Source organism: Petaurus breviceps, unplaced genomic scaffold, assembly GCF_028583685.1.
Source record: "Petaurus breviceps papuanus isolate PSGF00001 unplaced genomic scaffold, PetGlider_PUasm1.0 208, whole genome shotgun sequence".
Taxonomy (NCBI): Eukaryota; Metazoa; Chordata; class Mammalia; order Diprotodontia; family Petauridae; genus Petaurus; species Petaurus breviceps.
Genome location: NW_027185852.1, coordinates 30,325,827 through 30,338,617, shown reverse-complemented (window position 1 = coordinate 30,338,617; position 12,791 = coordinate 30,325,827). Strand labels below are relative to the sequence as shown.

The 12,791-nt window shown below is 49.6% G+C and overlaps 2 protein-coding genes across 3 annotated transcripts in view; both read left to right on the top strand.

The window, feature by feature from the left end:
- Positions 1–12,791, top strand: part of LOC138165419 (small ribosomal subunit protein eS8) — a 230,373-nt gene that overhangs the window by 146,589 nt on the left and 70,993 nt on the right. The window lies entirely within an intron of this gene.
- The window catches only part of ARMH1 (armadillo like helical domain containing 1), a 40,118-nt gene continuing 37,966 nt past the window's right edge, over positions 10,640–12,791 (top strand). The window contains exon 1 of the mRNA XM_069093338.1: positions 10,640–10,849. Within this exon, the coding sequence (XP_068949439.1) occupies positions 10,644–10,849 (206 nt within the window). The 5' untranslated portion in view covers positions 10,640–10,643. The remainder of the gene's footprint in view (positions 10,850–12,791) is intronic.

The following is a 12,791-nucleotide window of genomic DNA, read 5'->3' as shown; positions in this document are numbered from 1 at the left end:
AATACTGTCCACTGGTGAAGGACAGTGCTGTTGTTGCAGGGGTCTGGGAACCTTTCTGTTGGTTCAGAAGCCCTGAAGAAGGATTTTCTTGTTGTATGTTTACAGAAATCCTGGGAGAGGGTTTTGTTAATGTTTTCAGGGGTTCTAGGACTGTTCTACAGACAGAGGATGAATTAATGAAGGGACTGGCAATGTATCTTGTGGCCTTGCTAAGCCTTGTCTCCCCAGGAACTAAGATTGCTGAGAACTTGCCTCCTGTCAAGATGAAGACCTCCATTTGGGTATTAAGTGCTGTGCTTAAACTTGATGTAACTCTGGGGTAGATTCAATTGTGATCCAGGGGTGGGGAACTTTTGACCTTTTTGTGCTCTGTGATTGACAAATGAAGGTACTTTACTTATGTTTGGAAACTAATCTTCATTTGAGAAGAGGGGCTTTGTGGTGGACTAAATGAAGGTACAGCCTAGGGGTGGAGTAGTATTTAAAACAGGGACTTTGTAATTGATTGAATGATTGGAAGGTCCTGGGGTGGGGTAGTCCTTGGAGATTATTGAATCACACTTAGTAAATGCTGTATTTTGAATGATGTCATGTTTTGACCTTCTCTGTTCTTACTTTGTTACTGAATAAAATGGAGAGCACCGATGCTGGTATTCTGAACCTTGGGAAGTTGCCTTTGTTTGGCATTACATTACAGACATAAGGTTGCCAAACTGGTTGACTGGAAGGATAGTGTTGATCTGGACAGAAATAGGAAAATTAAGAAAAGGGAAGGATTTGAGTTTTACTTTTAGACATATTGAGTTTGAGAGATCTACAGAACTTCCTGTTGGAACTATCCAATAGGCAGTTGGTGAAGTGGGACATAAGCTGAGAGGAAAAGCCAGGACTGGAGTGATAAATCTGGGAGTCACTACATTGAAGTCATGGCAGCTGGTGAGATCACCCAGGGAGGGAGGAGAGAAGGAGGCCAGGACAGACCTCTGGGGAGGGGGAGGCTGCCTGTAGCTAGGGGGTGTGGAGAGAATGACCCAGCAAAGAATACTGAGAAGGCGCAGCATGAGAGCAGTCTCACAAAAATATTTAGAGAAGGGACTTAGCACCTGCTGGACATTGGGCCAATCCCTTCTCCTCCTGAGACCTCATCTTCTGGATCTGTGAGCTTGGGACCACAGAAACAAAATGGAGCCCTTTCCCCAAGGGAGTCTGCTAAGGTTAGAAGGCGAAAAATGCACCCGTTTGGGCAGATTTCCATTTCATGTGCTTGATTTGTTCCATCCAGCTTCTTTCCAAAGAACTGATGGCAGCCACTCCCAATGAGGCCTTTGCTCTGGTTTCCTTCCCTCCGTGTTCTTCCAGCGGAGCCATTGAAGCAGGTTTTACTGCACACTCCATGTTGTGATCAGTTGTCTATAAATTAAATCCTGCTTTCCAGAAGCCATTTCCCATTACCGCTAATTTGTTTGTTTCTCATTTCCTCTGATCATTAGGGTCTCTGGTTGTGAGCACCAAATTGGAAATAATTTCTTTGACATTTCAAAAAAAAAATGCTCTCGCCTTATTGAATGCCATTTGGCTGTGACGAAAGAGCATTTGTGTTTACAGAGGAGCTGTTAGCTCCAGTCGCAATGTCACTGACCATGCATGGTGCTGATTCTGTCCTTGGCGCCAGTGATAACAGTGCTGCCGACAGCAGGGTTATTGCCTCCCCTCAGTCATAAAACACCTTCCAGGCCTTGCACCAGCCTTCCACGATGTGGATTATGCTGCCCCCTCTCCCCCATGCATGACATGGAACTTGGACTTTCCAACAAACCCATCTGGACAAGAGCCTCTGGATTTCTTATCACACAAGTACAAGGAACCCAAAGCCAGGCTACAGAAATGGACAAAGGATTGTTAGAGTCCACCTCACCTTATAAAATGCTAACCATGGCTCTGTAAGAACCATTGGCTCTTTGAAAAGTGGGAGCCCAGCTGGGCGGAAGATGAGTAGAGACGCCGCAGTGGAGGGGGTGAGAGGCAGCGTCACAAGTGGGTACTTTGTGGAAGGCCCAGCGCCAGGACTGGGGACATCGGCTAGCAATGGGGGTGCGTGCCTCCCTCAGGAAACATACTCTAGTGGGAGCTGTACCATGACTATGGGCTAAGAAGTCCAGCAGAAGGGCCTTGATTGACTGAAGGACCAGCTGGAGGAACCCTTGGGATGGGCCCTAGAAAGAAGAAGATTTCACAGACTCCCAGGACCTCAGAGACATCTAGTCCAACACCTAGCCCATCTGAACACAATCTCAGCTAGAACATGTTCAACAAGTGCTCTCTGTTGGACGGCCTCCAAGAAGGGGGTGCCCACTGCCTCTCCATGGCAAGGAGAGAGGTGGAGGCTGATGTGGAAAGGTCCGTTCCAGCCCTGAGACATGGCAGGTGGAGACCTGGGACCAGCAAGTGGGCCAGGCTCTCGAGAGGATCTCAGAGCACATGAAGAAGGAGCAGTGGCAGGTGAGGGTATTAAATTAGGCTGGGTACTTTGTATTTTCGTTAGAGGGTAATGGGGAACCACTGAATATTTTTTTTAATAGAGCTATGATTTGGTCAGGCCTATGTCTCAGGAAAATTGTTTTGGGCAACTTTGTAAAGAGGTTATTTGGTGCTTTGGAAAGAGGGCTGGATTCACATCAGAGTCAACAAGCATTTACTATGTACTAAGTGCTGCAGGTGTGAAGTAATTTATCATAAATGATAATAACAGTTAGTTAAAGTTTGCAAAGCACGTCAGGTCATTTTAACCTCATATTAACCCTGGGAAGTAGGTCCTATCATTAGCCCCATTTTCCAGATAAGGAAATTGAGTCAGACAGAGGTTAATAGACTTCCCAAGAGTCACACAACTAGTGATTGTCAAAGGCCTGATCTGAGCTCTGTCTTTGATGCTACTTCCATCACTATATGAACTACATCACCTAATTGCTCTAAAAAAAGGCAAAAGCAATCCCTGACCTCAAGGAACTCACATTCTAGTGGGGGAGACAATAGATAGTGTCAATGGGAGGTAGTCTCTGAGGGAAGGCACCAACAGTGGGAGGGACCAAGAAAGGCCTCCTGAAGAAGATAAGATTTGAACTAAGTCTTGAAGGAAACCAGAGAAGTTAAGAGTCAAAGATTATGAGGGATTTCCAATGCAAAGGCATACAGTTAGGAGATGCATTGTCTTGTATAAGGAGACAGAAGTCCCCAGATAGCAGAGTATGTGAGAGGCAGTAAGCTATAAGAAGACTGAAAAAATAAGAAGGAATCCCTGAAACCTAGAAGACCAAATAGAAACCAAGGACTCGATGAGACAGCTAGAAATATTAAAACAAAACCAAATGATAAAAAAATGAATAAAATATTAAGATGTAAGACAGATAAACACAGCACGCAGGAGGGCTGCTAGCACATGTTCGCCCTTGATCTGGTCAGACAGGAAAGACACTAAGACAGTTTCGAAAGGGTTAATAATCTTACTTTATTCTAGTCTAGTCCTCTCAAAAGAGGTTTGCTGATAGTGGGAGCACCAACTCCTACAGCATTTCTTAATCCCCCTTCTCCCAAGGGCTGGAGACAAGTGGGGGCAACTACCCCTACCTCTCATGGGGTCAAGTGCAGCAGGCACAGCTTGTGCAGTCCCCTAAATCCCCTCAAGCCTCACTGGGGGCCAATTGAGGCAAACACAGATTCCCACCCAAGCCTTGATGGGGGCCAATCAAGGCACACACAGCATTCCAGCTTGTGCATTCAACCCTAAGGGTTCTCCACACCTCGACCAGTGCCCACCTGATTTATAGGGTCAACAGACAAAGCTAGCAACAGCCTCACAAGTTTACAAAACCTCGTCCCTGTATCTCACTGTGCAGTCACAGTGGATGTTTACAATTTAAGCACAAATGTTTATATTTTTTATCATTATATAATGCTGTGCAAGCTGGTGGAGATGTTTTGAAGCATAATTGTGAGAACTCATATCTAATACCTGGGAACAAGAAATTGTTATGGCTATAGATCCTGGGAAACTGAACTCTTAAGATATAATAACAAAAATCCACTTTACACACACTAAAATCCACCTTACAAATGTGTTATCAAAAAGCAACTGACCTAGTAAACAGACCAAAGAGAGAGAATTTTAAAATCATTGGACTCCTTGAAAATCATGATTTAAAAAACCTGGACATTATAGTTTAAGAAATTATAAATGTAAACAGCCTAGATCTGTTAGAACCAAGCAGTAAAGATAGAACCCATCAATCCCCCTTCCAAAAGGAAACGTCCCCAGAATGTTATAGTCAAAATCCAAAGCTCCCATGTGAAGGAGAAAAATACTGTGAACATCCACAAAGAAGCAGTTCAAATATCAAGGAACCACAGTCAGAATCACACAAGACCTGGCAGCTGCTACTTTTTGAATGAGAGGAGGTCTTCCAAAGGCAAAAGATAGATATATAGATACACGCATATATGTAGATGTAGATATATAGGCTTATAACCAAGAACGACTTACCCTGCAAAGATGAGTATCATCCTCCTGGAGGTAAAAGTAGACCTTTAATGAAATAAAGGATGTTCAAGCATTTCTGGTAAAAAGATCAGAGCTGAGTAGAAACTTTGAAATATAAACATGAGTCAAAAGAAATCTAGAAGAGTGGTCCACCATCCCTGCAAAATAGCACAGAGAGTTTCCTGCAGCTGGAGCCTAAATTGAAAGAATGGTTTGTTAACCTGTGTAGGACCTAGAAAAAGGAAATAGAGGAGAAAAGCTGCTATGCCTCCCAGCAAGGCTGAGAACAGTAGGGTTATTGCCTTCCCTGTTCCTGTTCCAGTACTAAGTCATGTGGAACTTGGAAAAATGCATTACCACTCCTAATAAATAGCTACTAATGAAACCGCATCAGCAAAATTGTGACTCAAAGAGGCCTCAGCATCTAAAATGTAGACTCCATAGCCAGCTCTAAAACTATAATCCTGTGACACTGGAAAACATGAGAAGCCTTTGGTCACACAGCTCTAGGCCAGGTGGAGGCTGTGGAAATGGAAAGGAAAGGTGCATTTGTATGTGCATTTGCCTCCTTTTGTATCCCCTGTGCTTAACACATTGTAGGAGCTTAATAAGTATTTATTAGGGTCAGCTAGGTGGTGTAGTAAATAGAGCACTGGCCCTGGAGTCAGGAGGACCTGAGTTCAAATCCAGCCTCAGCCACTTAACACTTACTAGCTGTGTGACCTTGGGCAAGTCACTTAATGCCAATTGCCCTGCCTTTGCCCCTCCAGAAAAAACAAAAAAAAAGTATTTATTAACTGACTGACTTTTTTATAATTATTAACTAACTCCCAACAAGTTCACTCAAAAAAAAATAGCTCATGAGCCCCTATTAATATTTTTACTTATACTAGTTGACCAGAACATATTTAGATCATAGGAAAGTCATTTAATGAAACAGCCAAATAATAAATCCACTTTGATTGAATCGTTTTTTTTTTCTTTTTGGAGGGCAATTGGGTAACTTGCCCAAGGTTACACGGCTAGTATTTTTTTTTGTCGGTGTTAAGTGTCTGAGGCCGGAACCAAACTCGGGTCCTCCTGACTCCAGGGCCAGCCCTTTACTCACTGCACCACCTAGCCACCCCACACTTTGATTGAATCTTAAAAGTTTTTCTTGGATAGAGACAGAGAAGTTTGGAATAGAGACAAGGTTTGGGAGAAAGATAATTGTGCACATGTTGAGTTTGCGATATCCGTAGGCTATCCAAGTGGAAATGCCAAACAAGAATGGAAACAGGACACCGTGGAGCTCAAGAGTTCCATGTTAGGATGTTGGCCTTGTAGTTGTGACTCATCTGCACAGAGATAACAGTTGAATCCATGAGAGCTAATGAGATCACCCAGAGAGAGAGTGCAGAGGGCCTAGTGGGCATAGAAGCTGGGCCATAGGTGATACTCCTGCAAAGGAGACTGAAAATCCTAACAGATAAGATTTGTATGCTTTCAAGCCTGCAAATCCCTTCACATTTCATCTTCCCAGTAACCTTGGAGATTGATGCTATTATTATCTTCATTTTACAGATGAGGTAACTGAGGCCAACAGAGGTTATGTGATTTGCCTAGGGGCACACAGGTAGTAAATGTCAAGAGGTTGGATTTGAACTCAGGTCTTCCTAACTCCAGTCCCACTGTGCCACAAGCTGCTGGGCCCCTTAAGTTATATCCTCTCTAGGCTCAAAGTCCTCAGGACCTATGGATGACCATCATGGGTGTAATCTTGAGGTCCTTGGCCACCTCCTGTGGTCACTTCTCACTTCCCTTATTGAACTGAACTAGCAGCTGCTGGTCAGGCCAGAGCAGGACAAGACTGGTGGGCCAGGCAATGCCTCTTTCTCTCAATGTTGCCCCAGCTCTCCTCCTTGGCTGTCCATCCCCACCCCCACTGCCTCTTCCTGAGCTGGAAGGCCACTTGCTGCTAGTGTAGTGAGGGATGGGGGTAGGGAGGAGTGGTGCAGCAGGAGCAGATAAAGGTCCAGATTTGGAGCTTGGGCACCTGGCTTGAATTCCTGGCTCTGACTTATGGCAGCTTCCCACAAGCCCCTTCCCCTCAATGAAGGGATCTTCCTTGCCTCATCTGTGAAATGGGGCTGATAACATTGTTATATCTCTGCCATAGGATTGAGCAAGGAGACAGGTGCCAGGGAAACTTCTAAACACTCCACCAGTCTATGTGGCTCCTAATGTCCAAAGGTCAACTTGAGACCCTCAGTCAGGAGTTTGACCTTCCTCCAGCCCCAGGACCCCAGGGGAGGAGAGGCTTCCTGGCCGGTCCTTGCCCCACCAAGGACTGAGGGTGGGCCAGAGGTCAGGTTGTCTGTGCTGTCCTGTCCCAGTGGTGTGAGTCAGCTCATCTGTCTCCCTGACTGCCTGGTCACCGAGCTCTCTAGAGTTCAAACGTTAAACTTGGTGTGATTCAGAACCCTAGGCAGCAGCCTCACCTCCCCCGCAAAGGCCCATTTCCATTCCTGACACCTCCTTTCTCCTGGCTCTCCCGGGAAATTCAGAGTTCTCAGACTTCACCCTCCCACTCAGTCACCTAGCTTCTATTAAAGCACCTACTATGTGCCAAGCCCTGCTCTAAAGCCTGGAGTTACAAAGATAGGCCAAAAACGGCCCCTCAGGGAGCCCATTCTAATGAGGAGAACGTCCTCCCCCACCACACACACACACACACACACACACACACACACACATTATGGACCAACAAGCTAGAAGCAGCACTGACTGGAGTAATGCATAGAAGGGAGGGCACCAGCATTGAGGACTGACTGGGAAAGGGTGTTTCCTGTAGAAAAGGAGATTCTGTTTGAGTCCTGCCCAACTCTTCATGACCCCACTGGGGTTTTCTTGGCAGAGATACAGGAGGGGTTGGCCATTTCCTTCTCCGGGCCATTTTACAGATGAGGAAACAAAGGGTTTCCTGCAGGGTGAAGTGACTTGTCCAAGGTCACACAGCTAGGAAGTGTATGAGGCTGGATTTGAACTCAAGAAGATGAGTCTGATTCCAAGCCCAGCGCTGTATGCACTGTGGCGACACCTAGATGCCCCAGAAGGAGAGAGCCTCGCTGAGCCTGGGAGCCTGGGCAGCACCCGGAGGTGGGGAGGGAGGGCAGTCCAGGCACAGGACGGATGGTGAGACTGGCCAGTAGGGAAATGGTATATCTTTTGTGAAGAACAGCAAGGAGGCTGGCCACTGTGTGGGGAGGAGGGAGAAGGCCAGTGGGCACAACCGGTGCCAAGGGGCTTTAGAAGCCAGAGCATCTTCTCTTGGACTCTGGTGGTTGGTGAGTCAGCAGCTAGTCCAGATCATGAAGACCAGGTGGATACACTGGGCCCAGATGTCTCAGAGGGATAGGAGGGCCAGACCCGACACACATGTATTAAGAGACTGCCACATGCCAGGCACTGTGCTAAGCACGGGGTATACAAGTAACATGAGGACCGTGCCTGCCCTCAGGGACCTTCCAATCTAATGGGGGAAGCTGGGGGGGGGGGGGCATGGAGTGGAAAACAGGCAGAGCAGCTAGTGTCAAGTGAAGGGGTGGCTGCGTCTTTAGCCTTCTATAAAGGGAGGTGTGGGCAGAGGTTTTTGCTTTGACCTCTAGCCCTCCAATGGAGGTGGGGGGAGCAGAAGTAACTGAGGGGACTGATGAGGTATGAGTAGCAAAACCGCGGGGTAGCAAGGTGGCCCAGTGGATAGAGCAGCCAACCCTGGAATGAGGAGGACCTGAATTCAAATCCAGCCTCAGACACTAGCCAGGTGACCCTGGGCAAGTCACTTAACCCTATTTGCCTCAGTTTCCTCACCAGTCAAATGAACTAGAGAAGGAAATGGCAAAACCCCTCCAGTGTCTTTGCCAAGAAAGCCCCAAATGGGGTCACAGAGAGTCATATGTGACTGAAGTGACTCGACAGCAGCAGAGCTTGAAGCAAGTTGTTGGATGAAGTTGATTCCTGCCCCAAGTGGGGCATGATGAAGACCATGGTTAAATCAAGGCAGGCAGAGGAGCTGGGAACAGGGAGAGGTCAGTAAGCTGAGTTCTCTTGGGGCCAGGGGCAGGGACAGGAGGAGGAGCCAGGCAAGGCCTAATGTCAGGAAGGACTTCCTGACCAAGAGAAGTGTTCCAGGGTGGGGTGGGCCACCTCCAACTAGGCAGCCAAGGATTAGGAAGTCCTCCGTCAGGGTTCAGCCCACACCTGGAGTCTTGTGCCTGACACGCTGTAGGAAGCCCCTCAATGAGCCAGAGAGAGTCCAGATGAAGATGGCCAAGAGGGAGAAGGGTCTTGAGTTCATGACACTCATGGAGATCTGTTGGAGGAACGTGGAAGGGGGGACCTGAGAGCTGTGTCTGAGGGCATGAAGGACTCTCCTGTGGAGGAGGGGTCAGCCTTGTTGTGCTCCCCAGGGGCAGAACCAGGAACCATGAGGGGAGCTGCACAGTCAGGCTCAGGCTGGATGTCAGGAGAAACTTCCTAACAGCCAGGTGGACAGCTCCCCCCACCGCCCCCTCCTCAGGGGACCGTCATCCACAGGACTGATAGCTAGCACTGAAGCTCTGGCTCCACAGGCTTGGGGGGGGGGGAGGGAAAAGCGTTCGGCATCTTCAAGTCCTCTCTGAAGGGAGCTTTGTCCCCATTTCACAGATGGGAAGCTGAGGCTGAGAGGCCTTGGTCACTTGCTTGGCATTGCACAGACAGTAAGTGCATGAGAGCTGTCCATGCCCAGCGCAGGTCAGCAGCCTGGGTGGGGGTGGGCCCAGGCTGGACAAGCCCCGGGCTGGGTGCTTTGGCCCAGCTGGCACACGTGCCCCCCCGCCCCCCGAGTCTGCCAAGTCTGAGGTTCTGTCTCTCCTCTTCAGTCAGTCTCTTTGCCGAAGACGGGGGCAGGGGGCACTTCTCCAGCCTTGGGGAGAGGGACATGCTAAGAATATCTTCCTACCTGCTCTCACCTGTTGGAGGCCTCCACACCTGCCTAAAAGCTACTTTTTGAGGGGCCTCGGGGCTTCCCCCTCCAGGCTGGGCTTCAGTCCCTCGGGTATGGGGTGGGGGGGCTTTCTTGCTTGTGTTCGAGGGGGCCCGTTGTCCGCTGCTTTCAAGCTCCCGAGTGTCCCCTGGGCCAGAGGAGGACACCAGAGTTGTGCCTGGAAAGGACAGGTGACCAGGAGAGCCTCCCACACAGGGCAGATCATTGCTCTCGAATAAAATGCTGAGAGCAGGGCCCCATCAATATCTCAAACCCGCGTGAGGAAATGTTCATTTAGAATCAATTTTAGGGTGTTTCAGACGGTAAAGTCCCTTTAACTAGCTCTCCGGTGAGGGTGCAGAGGCACTTTATGGGGCTGTAAATTCAAGGCGGGCGGCCTCAGCGTGATGCGCGTCCCCCTCCCACGCACACAAGCTGTTCCTTCCACACCAGCCGGGCCAGCAAGGAATCCTGCCCAAATATTCTGTAAATCACCGCCGGGCCCGCGGTAATGTGAAATATGACTTTCAGGCGTCTATTAGACACAAGAGGAGCACCCGCCTCACACCCATCACCACTAACATTGGTTATGGGTAATAACACTTTCCATCACAACTATTTTTGGAAAACAGGTTTATTTTAGATCTTCCCTCCCCCAAAGGATACACTGAAAACACTCTGCCAAGGACACAGCCTCCTACAAGCCACAGCCCATTAAGCCAAGGAGGAAACAGAAACTTTCCCCCCAGCCCTGCTCCTAGCTGAACTTCTTCAGAGGGAAGACAAAAAAGAAAAAAGAGGGTATGGGGAAACCCAGGAAACTGTGTAGGGCTGCACACCTTCCAGGCACAGCGCTTGGCTGCCCTTCTCCCCCCCAGCCTGTGTGCGTACCCCTCCCTCGGAAGGGCTCCCGCCCAGCAGGGCTGACCATCCTCAACAGAGTCCCTGAGGGTCCCTGAGCCCAGGGCATAAGTGGGGCAGCCTCTGGAAGTTGGGATGCTGGCTGCCGCAGCGATGGGCCCCGCGGTGCCCAGGTGGACTCTGTTCAGCTGCCTCATGGGCTCGCTTCCCTCTGGCCACAGGTTCGCTGCGGACTCCAGACTCATGACCTCCATCAAGGAGCAGGCGGCCATCAGCCGGCTGCTAAGCTTCCTCCAAGAATGGGACAATGCCAAGAAATGTGCCAGAAGCCACATCCTGGACAAGTTCATCAGATTCAACCATGGCAAGACAGCCCCAGAGCTGGAGCAGGAGTTTTCCCAGGGGGCCAGCTTGTTCCTGGTCCGGCTGACCACTTATCTGCGGCTCACGTATCCTTTGCGAGCATGGCTTTTGTGCCCTGAGATGGGTTGGGGGGAACTGGAAAAGGAGGCAGGCTGAAGCCTAGGCATTGGACACTGGCCTCGTGTGCCACTGCCTGGGTCCCCTCCATGCCATTCAGTCCAATTCAAGTCAATAAGCATTTATTTAGCACCTACTACATACCAGGCATTGTGCTCTGAAGCATACAAGATAGACCTCGAGAGGAAGTTTGGGGGGATGCTGCAGCAGAGGGCCCCCCAATAATCTTCCTCAGGGAGGAGCCTGAGGCAGCAGTAAGGAGGGAGTCCGGTCTAGTCAACAACAGTCACAAATCACTTTGTCTGCACCAGCCACTGTGCTAAGCTCCACTGGACCAGTACCTGGAGGCCAGTAAAGTGTAAGAAGCCTGGAAAGGTGGCAGGGGCAAGATTAGGAAGGGCTTTGAAGGCCAAACAGAGAATGTTGTATTTTTATATTTGATCCTGAAGATCTAGGGAGCCCCTAGAGTTTACTGAAGAAAGGGGGTGGGGAGTGAGGTGTTGCATGGCCAGACCTATGCTTTTGGGTTGTTCAGCCATTCCAACCACATCCAACTTTTCCTGACCCACTTTGGGGTTTTCTTGGCAGAGATACTGCAGTGCTTTGCCATTTCCTTCTCTGGTTCATTTGACAGATGAGGAAACTGAGGCAGGCAGGGTGAAATGACTTGCCCAGAGTCACACAGCTTGTAAGTGTCTGAGGCTAGATTTGAACTCATGGAGATGAGTCTTCCTGACTCCAGGCCTGGTGCTCTGTGCACTTGGCTGCCCCTAGACCTGTGCTTTAGGTTTTGGAAGATCACTGACAGCTGAGTGGGAAAAGGACTGGCTTAAGGAGGACTTGGGATGGAGAAGACAAGCAGCGGGCGACTGCTGATGAGAAGCGATGAGGGGCCTGCACCGGTGGTGATGTTAGGAGCTTCGTGGTGTGGACAGTGCCCCAGAAAAGGAGGCTGAGCAGCCTTGATCAGGGGGAGAGCAGAGGCAGGAGAAACCAGAGCAGAGAGAGGGTCTGTCTGCAGAGGGTGATGGCCAGTGTCAGGGGCTGCAGGGAAGGCCCAGAGATGGGAGAGGGGAGGGAAAGAGCCCCTCTCCTTCAGTGCCTCCCCACGGTCCGTAAGGCTTTCAAGTTCCTGCAGGTCCAATTAGCTGAAACAGCTTCAGTTCTGGGCACCTGTGCTCGAAGGCCCAGACCAGCCATGGCAGGAAGGTTCTAACCCTCTCTGCCTAGCTGGGGTTGGCCAACAGGGAATAACTTTTGTTGGCCAACGCAGGTCACAAAACCATCTCTTATGGAGTGGAATTGAGGGGACTATCTCCTTTGATGGGAGGGTACCCACAGGAGCATTTGTGTGTCCCTGGAAGATCTGAAGGTCTCCAAGCAGAGGCTAGATGGCCCCTTATCAGGCATGGTAGAGATATGATGGTTCTGGTTCAGATGCCCCCTGAGGTCCTTTCCAACTGGGAGCTTCTGGGTCTCTGTGACCTGGGCATCACTAACCCCTGGGACAGAGGAGCCTGGGGCCCTGAGGCAGGGGTAGGAAGTAGAGAGCAGAGACAGTGCTTCACTTGGGGTCTGAAGCCCTGGGTTCAACTCCTGCTCTAAGACATGTGACAAGCCCCCCCCCCCTCCAGGCCTTCATTTCCTCCTCTTTAAATGGGATATGTAATAGGACAGCACATTATGAACCTGAAAACACTAGAGAAGTCTGGGAGGCAGGCTAGGGAGGCCACTCAGGTTGAGGAAGGGGCTGGGGGTGGGGATGGACCTGTCTGAGGAAGAAGGTAATCTCTCCTTCCCAGCCTAGCCCAGCCACAGGCAAACCCAACCAAAGGTCCTTAGCTGCCCAGCCAAGACACACACGCACTCACTCACACACACATTCACACTCACACACATTCACATTGACAC